The sequence below is a fragment of the Panthera uncia genome, chromosome E3 (genome assembly GCF_023721935.1).
Source record: "Panthera uncia isolate 11264 chromosome E3, Puncia_PCG_1.0, whole genome shotgun sequence".
NCBI lineage: Eukaryota > Metazoa > Chordata > Mammalia > Carnivora > Felidae > Panthera > Panthera uncia.
In genome coordinates this window covers 27,954,063-27,966,123 of record NC_064815.1, presented here as the reverse complement: position 1 = coordinate 27,966,123, position 12,061 = coordinate 27,954,063, and the positions used below count along the sequence as shown (strand labels likewise).

At 54.2% G+C, this 12,061-nt stretch overlaps 2 protein-coding genes across 2 annotated transcripts in view; both read right to left on the bottom strand.

Moving 5' to 3' along the window:
- Positions 1–12,061, bottom strand: part of ATP5MF (ATP synthase membrane subunit f) — a 616,357-nt gene that overhangs the window by 548,003 nt on the left and 56,293 nt on the right. The gene's annotated exons all lie outside the window — the stretch shown is intronic.
- On the bottom strand, positions 1,349–11,935 carry PDAP1 (PDGFA associated protein 1). Its single transcript, XM_049639311.1, has 6 exons — positions 11,842–11,935; positions 8,527–8,618; positions 7,089–7,199; positions 5,387–5,508; positions 3,154–3,305; positions 1,349–2,076 (listed from the first exon to the last, which is right to left on the bottom strand). Exons 1-6 carry the CDS (start codon positions 11,852–11,854, stop codon positions 2,018–2,020), a joined length of 549 nt encoding a protein of 182 aa, XP_049495268.1. The 5' UTR covers positions 11,855–11,935; the 3' UTR covers positions 1,349–2,017.

Below are 12,061 nucleotides of genomic sequence, written 5' to 3'. Positions count from 1 at the left end.
AATGCCAGAGAAAGAAGTTACCTCTTCAAGGTCTCACGGGCAGGAGGCAGCAGAGCCAGGATCCAAGCTCAGGTTTGACTTCCAAGCCTTGAGGGGCGTCTGCTGAAATGTACTCGATGTGTGTCCGGATCTCTAGCTGAACCAGGAAGGAAATGACTCAAGCCAGAACTCTTGCCAGCATGTCACCCAGGTATGCAGCTGAGATCTATACAACCTCTCATGGGCCTGCAGCCACCAGGGAAGTCCTCGCCTCCGGTCTCATACCAGGTCCAACAAGACAACAGTCCTGGGCACACCGGGAGCCTTGCTGGCCAAGCACGGCCTCTTCATGCCGGCCACTCCTGCAAATCAGCTTCCAGCACGTTAGAAGATACTTCCTTACCACCCCACGTGGCTCCAGTTCTGCTGGCTGGTGGCCCCTGGAGGCAACGACTGTGCACTATCTGTGCACCTTGCCAAACAGCCACCACCTTCTTGTACCTTCCTCCATCTTGTCAGAAAACCTCATTTGCATGGGACAGGCCGAACCTGAGAACCTGAGATACGGCAGGACCTCCAGGTAGGGGGAGGTCTTCTCGCAGGTCCCAGGGGCAGAGGGATTTTCTGCAGGCCAGGGTGAGCTGTAGACACTGGCGGCTGTGGTGTCCCTGCCGGGGGCTCCTGGGTCTGTTGACCTCTAGCACGGTTAAGCCCAGGGGGGCATGGTAGGAGTCCCTGGAAGTCAGGGGCCTGATTCCATCTCTGCCCATTAAATCCCTCTTTCTGACCTCAGGCCAAACCCCTGCTTGGCACAAGTTACTGACCTCTCAGGATCGTACACAAAGGACACTGCTGTTCACAAGGCAGAGCGCCCCTCATGAAGGGGTGCAGGAGAAGGGACAGGCACAGTGACCAATTCTGTAGGCAGCTCATGTGACCACGAAGTCTGTTTCCCTGCTGCCATCTCCACCACCCGGGGTGGTAAAGACAGGATGAGGTGATGCCTGGCAGTCACGTGGGTGCTGGGACACTTCCTTCCAGCACTCAAATCCTGAGACTGTTACCAGCAGGGGCACCTAGAGGGCAGGGCGGGGAGGCGCGGAGCTGCTGTCGGCCTGCTGAGGGCAGCGGATGGCACCCTGGCCACTCCAACTTAAGGTCCGCCATGGTCAGGTAAAGGGAGGGGAGGAGCTGGCTCTGTCCTGAGGTGTCTCCTAGCTCGGAGGCCCAGGGACAAGTCCCCACACACTGCTGGATGCAGTGTGAACCTTGAACCTTGCAGGGCAGACTGGCCTGACAGCAACACCATGCCCTGTTGGGTGAAAAGGGCCCAAGCACGGGGGCCGAAAAACGGATCACAGAACAAACGTTACGATAATGTCAAGTTTAATCTGCCAAATATACAAGTTGGACTTGTGGAGCATGTTCTGCCTGGGTGCTGCACAGTAAACAGAGGTTTCTTGAAATGATCAATGGGCAAGGTTAAGAATGGGCCCTGGCTCTGGCCAGAAGGGTGGGAATGGGGCAGGGAAGAGCGAAGGGGACTGGCTGGGGACAAGCCATGACCCTCAGGGATCCAGGGACAAGGGCTCCTGGACGACAGCCCCTCTGAGCGAGCACCCAGGCAACACAGACTGGGGCTGGTTGTTGCAAACTCAGCAGCAGCTGCCCCTCTGCACAACCAGCCCCTACTGTGCAATCTACGGGATAAACGGAAGCTCTTCTTACCCCACCTCCCAGGCTCCCCCAACAAGAGTTCTGAATTCTAAAAACAGCAAAGACATTCCAATGGTTACATATGAAATGCTGTCCCGCATCTTTCTGTCTCAAAGATGGCAGCTGCCCCTTCCCCCAGCACCCTCCCACCATCCCCCCCCCAAACGATTTCTGTGCCAAGATGAAAAGGAGGCCCCAGGCCAGGGTGGGGGCTCCTTGCCGTGAGGGGCTGCTGCAGCGGCGCCAGGGCAGGTCGGGCGAGACGCGGCAGAGGTCCTGGCAGAGCGGCCCAGGTCCCCGGTGCCTCCTCCCACAGGCCGTGCTACTTATTCAGGGACAGCGACTGCACTCGCTTTCCCGACAAGGTCGCGTCGTCTTTTGCTGAGGGCAGGAAGGGAACAGTTGGTGTTAACACAAGACCCCCTCCCTGCGCACACCCCCACGCACCCCAGAAGCACTGCCCTGGAGGGCCGAGGGACCTCAGAACACATTCTGGCAACAGACTCAGCTGGCAGAGGGGGAACAGACCAGGAAGGATTCCCGCAGGAGCCACTGTCCAGACATTCTCGCCAAGTTTGGGTGGCTGCCCCCGACACAGGGCCCCCAACACTCAAGCTACCGGCAAAGAGAAACTTCTTACCCCACCCAGAGGCAGAACCTCGTAATTACAGCCTCTTTTGTGGGGACCGAAACCTCCAGTCAGCAACATCTGAAGTTCCTCCCCTGCCTGGGCTTTGTGAAGCAAGAGCAGGGAGCCGGGACAGCAGGCTACCTCCAGTGTGGTGACAACCCTGGGGCAACTTATTTCCCGATCTAGGCCTCAGTTTCCCCATGATCTGGTGAGGAGGCAGGACAGCATGCTGGTCCCTAAGGGCTCTTGAGGCCCCACATGAGACCAGGTCCTGAGTCAAATGCTCCTGTAAACCAGACCAACTCCCCACAGCTATCCTGGCCTAGGAAAAGGCTCCACCTCTGACCCCATTGGGAGGGAGGGCATGAGGGAAGAGGGACAGTTGGGCCAGATTTCACCTGGGTCTGGACCGTGAAGTCTGGTCCAGCCCAGCCCTGCCGCACCCTCTCAAGCCCCTCAGATGGACGGTGGTTCTCCGAGGTAGCTTTCCCAGCCACACAAGACACCGGATAATTCAGTGGAACCTTCCAGCCTTGAAGGTCTGCCCTAGGTACATCCCTGCGGCTTCCCTCAGATGCTGTAGACAGTGCTCTGCTTAGATCCAAACCCTCATCTGACTTCCAGCTGCTGCTGAGCCCTCCCAACACCCCAGAAGGTTGGGGCAGAAACGCCCACCTCCACTGATGAGAAATTAAGTGCATTTACACACAGGCTGGCCCTCCACCCAACAACCCAACCCCATCCCATTTCACAAGGACACTGAAGCGCAGGGTTTAGCGGCTTTCCCAGAAACCGTCAGGCAGTCACACCGGCAGCTCAGGACTTACCTTTCCTCTCCTCTTCTTTCTTCCTGGCAGCCTCTTCCCGCTGTTTCCGAATGATTGCCAGCCGGGCAAGGTCAGCTTTGGCTTGCTCTGTCTTCCCAGCTAAATGCATTTTCATGTAACGCTCTTTTGCTTTCTGCTTCTCAATTTCTTCTCTGTTTGGATAAAATGGTGTCATAAGGGACATCTTCCCCACTATTATCAGCCGAGCTAGATGTAGGAGCCAGAATAAAAGCCAAGTACTTGGGCCCGGAGCCCAAGTGGAAGAGGGTGCCCTTGCTCTGTGTGCCCCCTCCCTGATGGACACTCACCAAACAAACAAAGGGACAGGCCTGGACTTCTCAGCGGGCTGGAGGAAGTTCAAGCAGTGTACCAGCTTCCCCAGACACGTAACATAGGATGGGGGTGAACTCAGCACACAGTGAACAATGTCTGCATTGGCCGGCGGGGGGATGCTGACTAGGGTCTGGTGTCCCCGGTAAGAAAGGGGGAGCAAAACCAGTGGACTGTGTATCAAGAGATGAGCAAGAGGAGGAAGACACTGGGAACCACATTCTACGAGGGGTAGAGAAGGGAGTGGCCACAGATGGGAACCACACCCACCCAATCTCAGGTCCACAGGACATGGCACATTCTCAATTAGAGCAGCTCAGATGTGTAAGAGGCTGCCTTCAAAGTGGTGAGCCCCCACCAAGGAGGGTGTGGGCCTAAGAGCTCTACTCCCACAGGACAAAGGTGTCAGTCACCAACCCACTAGGTAGAGAGGTGATGGTCATTAGCTCCTCCCTCTCATTAAGTCTTCCCTCTGAGATCCTCCTCCCAGGCCTGAGATTCTGGAGTGAAGCGTGCACTTTCCACTGAGATATTAGATTGTCCCACTTATACCAGAATCCTGGACGAGCCAAGTATTGGAGGAGGGGACAGGGAAGCCCTAACAGGAGCATGGGAAAGGGACTTGGCCTCCCAGAGGCCCTGACAGCACACCGCGCTGGGTGATAAGAAACAAGGCATGGGGCCTGGCCAGAGGGGAGGAGAGCCAGCCACCAAAAGTCAGCTGAGCATATGTTTCGCCCAGGAGACTCTCAGTAAGACACGTGCAATAGAGAGGAGACTGGAACACCTGTCAGTCCAGCAGATCCTACCCTGGGAGGCAGGTGCAGGGTCAGGAGCCTCTGAGCTAGCAGCAGAGATCCAAACCAGGGTTGGGGGGTGGGGAGGGGGGTTCCCTGGAGGCATCTGGAACAATGAGCAAGACTACCAGAAGCTCTGCAAGGTCCTCTGGGTGAAGGCTCGGGGCCAGGCAGGATGCCGGCCTTCATGGCTTTCACTCTGCAGCCTCAAAGGGTGGGGGTAACAACAGGATCCTCTTCTTACTGGTGAGAAGGAAGCTACTGGAGGAGTAGAATCCTTAGCAGCCTCTCATCACACCCCGAACTTGTGAGCCTTTTCTTAAAACCCTCAGCCGTCATGGGGTTAGCACAGGAAGGCGGATTTAAATCTTAGCAGCCCAGGAAGAGAAAAACAAAACAAAACAAAACAAAACAAAACAAAACAGGACAGCTTTCCCTAGTGGCCTTCAACCTCTTATAAGGTCCCTGCTGTCAGCTGGTGGCCACTGAAAGTCCAGGCACTACCTGTCAAGGAATGGCCATGTGCAGGGCACTTCAGCACTCAATTGAGACCCTCATATAATTGCAAAGAGAAGGCTGTCTGCAGCTCCGTTTCCACCTGGGACTTAGGGAGCACTGGGGCAGCCAGCAGACCTCTCTGCACTGTGCTCTCTGCACTGTGAACCTCTGGGTTCTCCCAACCCCCACGGCAATGACATCAAAGAATGCAGGCCAAGAATGGTCAGACTGGGCTGGGTAAGGAACTGTCCCCAGACTGGGGTGCTGTGGAGGAAGAGACTGTACCATAACCCTCCATTTCCTTGGGCATTACTTCAAGTGTGACGCTCAGGTCTAAAACTGTTGTTCTATTTTCCCTGTTGTGTTCCTACTGGTGAAAAATTATTTGTTTAGTGTTTCTGGAAAAGCTTCTATAGAGCCTTTGAGGAATGAGATAAACAAAAAAAAACAGATACCGTAGCTAGAGCCCTCACCCAGTCCCTGGGAACCCCAGGGCCCAGGAGGCAAGGGTAGGGGAACCGGGTGCCTCAGCCGCTCCTCCCACCCCGCCACGAAGGTCAGCCCCCTGCCCACGTGCCCAGGTCACAAGGCCCAGTAGCAGAGGTTACCGTTCTCTCCTTGAAAGCTCCTTGGGCCCATCCAGGTCCAGTTGTGTGACCTTTTTGGTTGTCTGTGCCACCCTGTTAGGGTTCTCAATGTCGATGAGCCCTTCCACGCCTTTGCGCTTTTGCTAAGGTAAGACAAGAAGCCGCCTGTTGGAAAAGTCCGTCCAGCAGAGCCCCTGAGGGCCATGCCCACCATCTCCCAACAGCCCCCCTGGGCAGGGACAAACTTCTGCTCCACCCCCGGACAACATGATGCTCGGCCCAAGCCTCACAGTGGAACAGCACCTCGGGATGTCTTCACCAGCCCAGGAGGTACAAGGACAGCAAGTGCACGTGACTGGAGCCCAACCTATGCCAAGTCCCAGCAACCGGAGGTTATTGTCTCAGATTCACAGGTGACAGAACAGAGGCACAGGACTGAACAACTTGCCTAAGGCCAACCAGGAAGTAGACCGATGAGCTGAGAACCCAAGCCCAACTCACAAGCTCTCAACACAGAGCACTACGCCCCTACTTCAGGCTCAGCCTCTGGAAGCTCACGTCTGACTGCAACAACCACTGCTGGGTCCCCAGGGCAGGCCACACTAAGGATGTTCTCAGGACCAATTCCAATTCCTACCCATCTCAGCTCATGGGAGGGAAATGTGACATGAGAAGGAGCCATGGGATCGCAGTCTACGGGTTTAGGGAGCCTGCACCTCCCACCTCCCCTGGGAGATGTTCAACAGGAGCACAAGTCCCCAGTACAGCAGGCTGGGCCCAAGTCTCAGGTGCTGTTGACCACAGCTTTTCTCTTTAAGTGACCAGGGAAACAGGTTCCAAATACCAGCCAACCTGACACAGAGCTCCAGACGACAACATCCATTTGAGCTACCTGTGAACACGTCCACTTGTATGTTCATGTCACAAGCGAATGTGCCTAAATGGAACTCGAGACTCACCCCTCGCCTACCCTGCTCCTTCGACCATCCTTATGCCATAGCCTCATGCCCCCTTCCCTCAGTCCCTGGACCCACCCTTCAGCAAACCCAAAAACACAGCGTGAACCTGCCCCCTCTCCCCCATTGGCCCAGCCACAATTTCTTGTCTGGTGACCTGCTGCCATTTCCCCGCTTACATCCTCTGCAATTTACTCTTTGCAGAGAAGCCACAACCACCTTTTAAAGGCAAATCTGGTCATCACTCTCCGCCACTTCAAGGCCTCCACCAGCTGCCCACTACCCGCAACAGTGAAACTCAAACCCTTCAACTGCCACTCGGGAGCTGCCCTGGCCAACCTCTCCTCCCACATCCCTAGCCACTCTACCCCTTACCCACCTAGGCACATGCCCACCAGCCTCCTGCTGTCCTGTCCGACCCCGGAGCCCCTGCACTTGCCAATCCGGCCACCCTGACAGCTCTGCACGTTGGTTTTTCACACACCGGGCTCCAGCCTGTTTTCAGATCTCAGTTTAAAAGTCACCCTCCTCACCACACACTGCTTCAAGTACCCATGATCAGTCCATCTTACTCATAATACTTGCTGCTACCTGAAATCCTAACATTTGTTCACATCCTCATTGTCTGTACCTTGCTATTAAAACATAACCCCTTAAGATTGAAGACTCTGTCTGCATCCACCATTGGGAATGGTGACCAACAAGCACTTAACAGATGTTTGTTGAATGAATGAGTCCAAGTCCCAGGCCTCCACCAAACTCAGCACCTGGTAATCATCTTCTTCATCTTCACTCTCATCTGAGTCTAGGGATTTCTTCTCCTTTTTGGGGTCCCCCGCAGCCCCATCTCCACCTTCTTCTCCTTGTTCCTCTTCTTCCTGTTTCAGAAATGGACAACCTGCAAAATCAAAAATGCACAAACCCCCTAGACTGTGAACCCTGCTCCCACCACCTCCAGACTGTGGACCCCGAGGAATTAAACCCCCACAAGGCTGGGACCAAGTATGACAAGGGTCCTACTCTGTAACCCCGGCCCCTGGTAGGGGACCTGGGTCAGAGGCAGCCTATATATTTGGCTCCACAGCCTGGAAGCCATTCCCACACTCCAGCCTGGGTGAGAAGTTCATCTCCCAGGGTCGGAAGGACTCGGCTGTGGGGCGGGGAACCTCAGTCCCACTCAGCCCCCCTCCTGCTTCCCCAGCTGCCACATGCAGCTGCCAAACTGCACTGTTTTCCTGGGCAAGTCCTCCCGTGTTCCACTCCCACGGTGGAAATGGAGGGCCAGTCACTCGAGCCTGCCCCTGCAGATGCCCTGCTGCGCTGACTTCCCGGGACAACACTCAACATGCCACTTCACTCCACCTTTCTTGCTTCCCCACCAAAAACATTCCTAACAAAGCCAGTACATCCTTCCCCCTACCACTTGCCCACATACTCTCCAAGGTCCCACTTAGCTGGCAGCTCCTCCATCCAGCCCTCTGCCCCCTCCCCCATTCAAATGCAGCCCCTCCCTTCTAGGGGCTCCCAGGCCCTTCACAGCGGTGTCACCCATCCAGCCTGACTGTGCTCTTTTTGGCCCTTATTCAGGCAAGGATCTAATGGTGTGGTCAGGGATGTGGACATTGACGAGGATAGAAATATTCCACTTCCTGACAGTAGGCTGGAAAAAACACTGCAGGAACAGAGTGGAGGGAACTGCTAAGCTTGGACCAGAGGGGGCAGGGTGAAGAGCATCAGTGAGAATCATAGAGGAGATGACTCTGAGCAAGGTCTGGAGGAACGAAGGGTGCTCTGCCTACTGGGGGTGAGGGGAGGCAGGGCACTATGTTGTGCTGGGTGTGGCATGGCTACAGCAGACAGATGGGGAGTGCGGGGAGTTTGAGCTATGGATGGGCAGGGCCTGGCAAAACGACAGCTCCCAGAAAGCAGGACACAGGACCAAGAAGAGACACCCACTAAGGCGACCATCGCTAAAAGAACAAAGTTCTAATTGATTCAATCAGAAGATACCTCTCCTCTTCACTGTCGCTGGTTGTTCAGGGACACCCGCCTGCTGCCCGTGCCCCGCCCCCCCCCCCCCCCCCCCCCACCTCAGGTGCTGGCTTCTGCCTAGGAATTGGTGGTCCCTGCCTGGCCTCTCTGGATGACAAAGAGGCAGGGCCCTGCCCTGGGCCACTGGAGTGGCTGGCACAGGCACGTACTCACCCTGGCCTTCTGCTTCTCAGCCTGGAGCTGCGCGTCGATCTCCTCAGGGCTTGTGTACTGCCGTGCCCGGCCTTTGTGGCCTCCCTTTCTCCCTGCACGAGGATCGGCAGTTTAGGAGATGGGAGGTAATCAGCTTCCCTGATTGCCCTGAGCCCCAAAGGGCTGCCTCCTGCTTGAGGCGCTGTCATCAGAGGCTGCAGAGACCTCCCCTACCCCTCACCAAGCACCACCCAAACCTATTCTCCTCCCTTCACATATCCAAAGGGACAAAAGAGGCAACATGCGACCACCTGACGCCGCACCAACCTACGTGCTAGACATAGGTTCCTACAGATAAGACCTGAGAGGAGGATGTGGGAGAGGGCACGCTGCATCTAATAACTGGCTAAATCCCATGGTGCCTTAGAATCCAAACTCAGGTCAAAATGCAGTAAGAACATTTAACACTACAGTCCTTTTTACTTGCAAAAGTTCTGGCACAACCATGGACCCTCTTGAGCCAGGACAATGGACTGACCCCTGCTCTGCTGGTTCTGGAAGACGCTGAGGTAGTTGTGGCCTGAATCTAGCCCCACCTTTGAGCCCATATGTGGAGAATCATGGCTGATCCCATTCTAAAGACAAGACACTAAAGATTGAAACCGAATGATGAAGAGCACGAATGCTGGAGTCTGACCCTCAGGCTCAAATCTCAGCTCTACCACTTACAAGCTTTGGGAGGGTACCTGACCTCTCAGTCTCAGTGTCTTCAGCTGTGTCCCTACCTCCTGGAGTTGTCATGGGAATGAATTTGTTAACACATGTAAAACTGTTGGAACAGTGCCTGAGATCGGATTAAGCACTACAAAAACGTATGCTGTGTTTGCTAATTTTCTAATAAGGTATTTTGGCAGGAGATAAAAAACAAAGCCACTGACCACATTAGTGATTCCCTATAAAAGTCAGGGAATATGGGACACCTGGGTGGCTCAGTCGGTTAAGCGTCCAACTCGGTTTCGGCTCAGGTCGTGATCTCATGGATTGTGGGCTCAAGCCCCACATTGGGCTCTGTGCTGACATGGCAAAGCCTGCCTGGGATTCTCTCTTTCCCTCTGTCCCTTCCCCTATCGTGCTATTTCAAAATAAATAAACATTAAAAAAAAAAAAAAAAAAAAAGGTCAGGGGATGTAATGAAACACTTTTTGTTCACCTGAGCATTATACTATAAGGAAAAAACCCTAAACCTATTGGAAACTTTCTTGCATGCGGAGTAAGAAACATAGCTGGCAAAGTTAAAGCTGAAAATAAAGCTGACTCCCTTCTAACAGTTAAAAGTGTGATTAGCAATTAAAGTTCATCTAAGAGTATCAGTCTGAGCCTCTTGAGCTAGGACAATAGACTGACCCCTGCTCTGCTGGTCCTGGAAGACGCTGGGGTGGTTGTGGCCTCAATCCATCCCCACCTCTTCTGGAAGCTTCGGCCCAGCTGATTTCTAGTGAGTCTGAGTGCAGAGAATCTGTAATTAGACAGCCACAGCTTCTCTGGACTCAAGAGACAGTAGCAGAGATACCAACCTCCTCTTATTTCCTAGACAGCAGCTGCAAAGCCATAATTGGGCTGCTACAGATCACACCACCCATTTTTAATGACTACCTGGGTTCCCGGGGGGTGTCTCAGTCTACGCTCATCCAAGTCCTATTGTGAGAGATCAAGCTTGCCAGTTAAAAAAAAAACAAAAAACCCAACAAGCTTTCCAGGCCTCTCAATATTCCAGGCAGTAATAACAACTCAAAACTGGCTACTACACGCTGTCATTCCGCACACTTGGCTAGGGGATATGGACCTTAGTTCAGACTACAATAACTTTTACCAGCATGCCTTTGAAAATGCTTTACAGTTACTAATGGAAACAAGAGTTCATCCTTTTCTCTTGGATAATTTTATACTTAAAAAAAAAAAAAGTCTTGTTTTCTTTTGCTTTTCAAGCAAATAAACCCAAGCAAAATAGGTAAATCTTATCTGCTCATAAAGCTTTTCACAAGCCAAAGGCCAAGTCATTTAACCAAGAATTCATATTTGGGATTCTGTAACCTCCAACTTTGACTCAAACTATCTATGATGTAGGACACTTAGAACCAGAATTCTGGAACCAGAAGGGTTCAGATGGCACCCTCATTTTGCACAACAGGAGGCTGTGCAAAATGGAAGACACCTGGCTCTTCCTACCAGGCTAAATCAACAGAGAGGTAGGTTTAAATGGATTCGATTCTGTAAGCCCCAATATCTCTGCAAGTAGAGAGTCAGGAAGTCATTTAGGTTTGAAAAAGCTCCAAGTAGATTTCCTGTGGGCTAAAGCATCTTAACCAACATGACACTTGAGCTACCACTATTAACCGAACATCTGTTCTGGGCCAGAAGTTAGCCAGGCACTTTGAGTGCTCCATTATTTTACGACCTCTATCTCCAGCTCTCCAAGCTAAGGGTTATCAGCCAGGTGTTCCAGATGACAAAAATGGGCAGGAATTAAATAATTTGTTTCAGGCCACAGAGTTGGGCAGTGACACAGCTAGACTTGAAATCAAGAACTACGGACTCTTAGGGGAAAGAGAAAGGACTGTCTACGATGCACTGGGAAGCCACGCATCTTCTACCCTCTTGGCCAAGAAATTGACGAAACCGTATAAACAATGCTTATAGCGAACGCTTGGCTGCCTGGAGCTGTGCTGCGCACTCCACGTGGATCACCTGGTGGTGTAAGCCTCACATCACTACTATGAGGTAGGTACAATCAAAAGCCCCTTGCAAATGAGAAAACTGAGACACAGGGAGGTTAAGCGACTGGCTCAGAGACACACATAGAGCCGCTGCCGAATAGGGACATTCAAAGCCAGTCAGCCAGCCTCGAGAGCATCAAGTTAGGTCTCATTAGGCAGGCCTCACTCGCCCGGAGCTCGAGAGGCCCCACGTTTTACGCGCAAGGCAGACGGGCTCGGCACAGGCGCGGGACGCGGTGACTCAGTCCCCGCGAGCCTGGAAGAGGGAGTAAACTCCAGGTCCCTCAGGCCAAGAGAAGCGCGCCCCAGATCAGGCCTTCGGCGTCGGCGAGGAGCCGGAGCCTTGGGTCTCCTCAGACCCCCGAAGGAGTGGCTCGTAGCCACTCCGGTCCTCAGTTTCTCCATCGGGACAATTGGGCGCCGAGGCCCAGGCCTGGCCCTCAGCCGGCGCGACGTCCTCCCTCGGCGCCGCTCTCCGAGACACCCGCGGGCAGAATGAACAGCGGGAGCCGGACTCGGGCAGCCCCTCGAGGCCCGCAGGCCACGCGCGCTTGGCCCTCACCTCCTTTAGGCATCGCGGATCCGGCGGCTGCGGCAGCGGCGGCGGCGCCTCGAACTGACACCGGAACCGGAAATATCTCGGGCTCAACTTCTTCCGCCCGGCCCAGTACCCTCAGCGCGCCGCCGCCGCCGCCGCCTCCTCGAGGACCGGGGACTTCAAGGAGGCCGGAGCACGAAGACTGTCCCGCGAGCCGCCTGAGTCCAGGCTCGCCCGCGCGCTG

What these genes read in the sequence shown, in the direction of transcription:
- PDAP1 (XM_049639311.1), bottom strand. An exon ending in CTGAGAAGCAGAAGGCCAGG is followed by an intron (nt 7,200 to 8,526) that starts GTGAGTACGTGC and finishes TTTCTGAAACAG; the next exon opens with GAAGAAGAGGAACAAGGAGA. An exon ending in ATGAAGAAGATGATTACCAG is followed by an intron (nt 5,509 to 7,088) that starts GTGCTGAGTTTG and finishes GTCTTACCTTAG; the next exon opens with CAAAAGCGCAAAGGCGTGGA.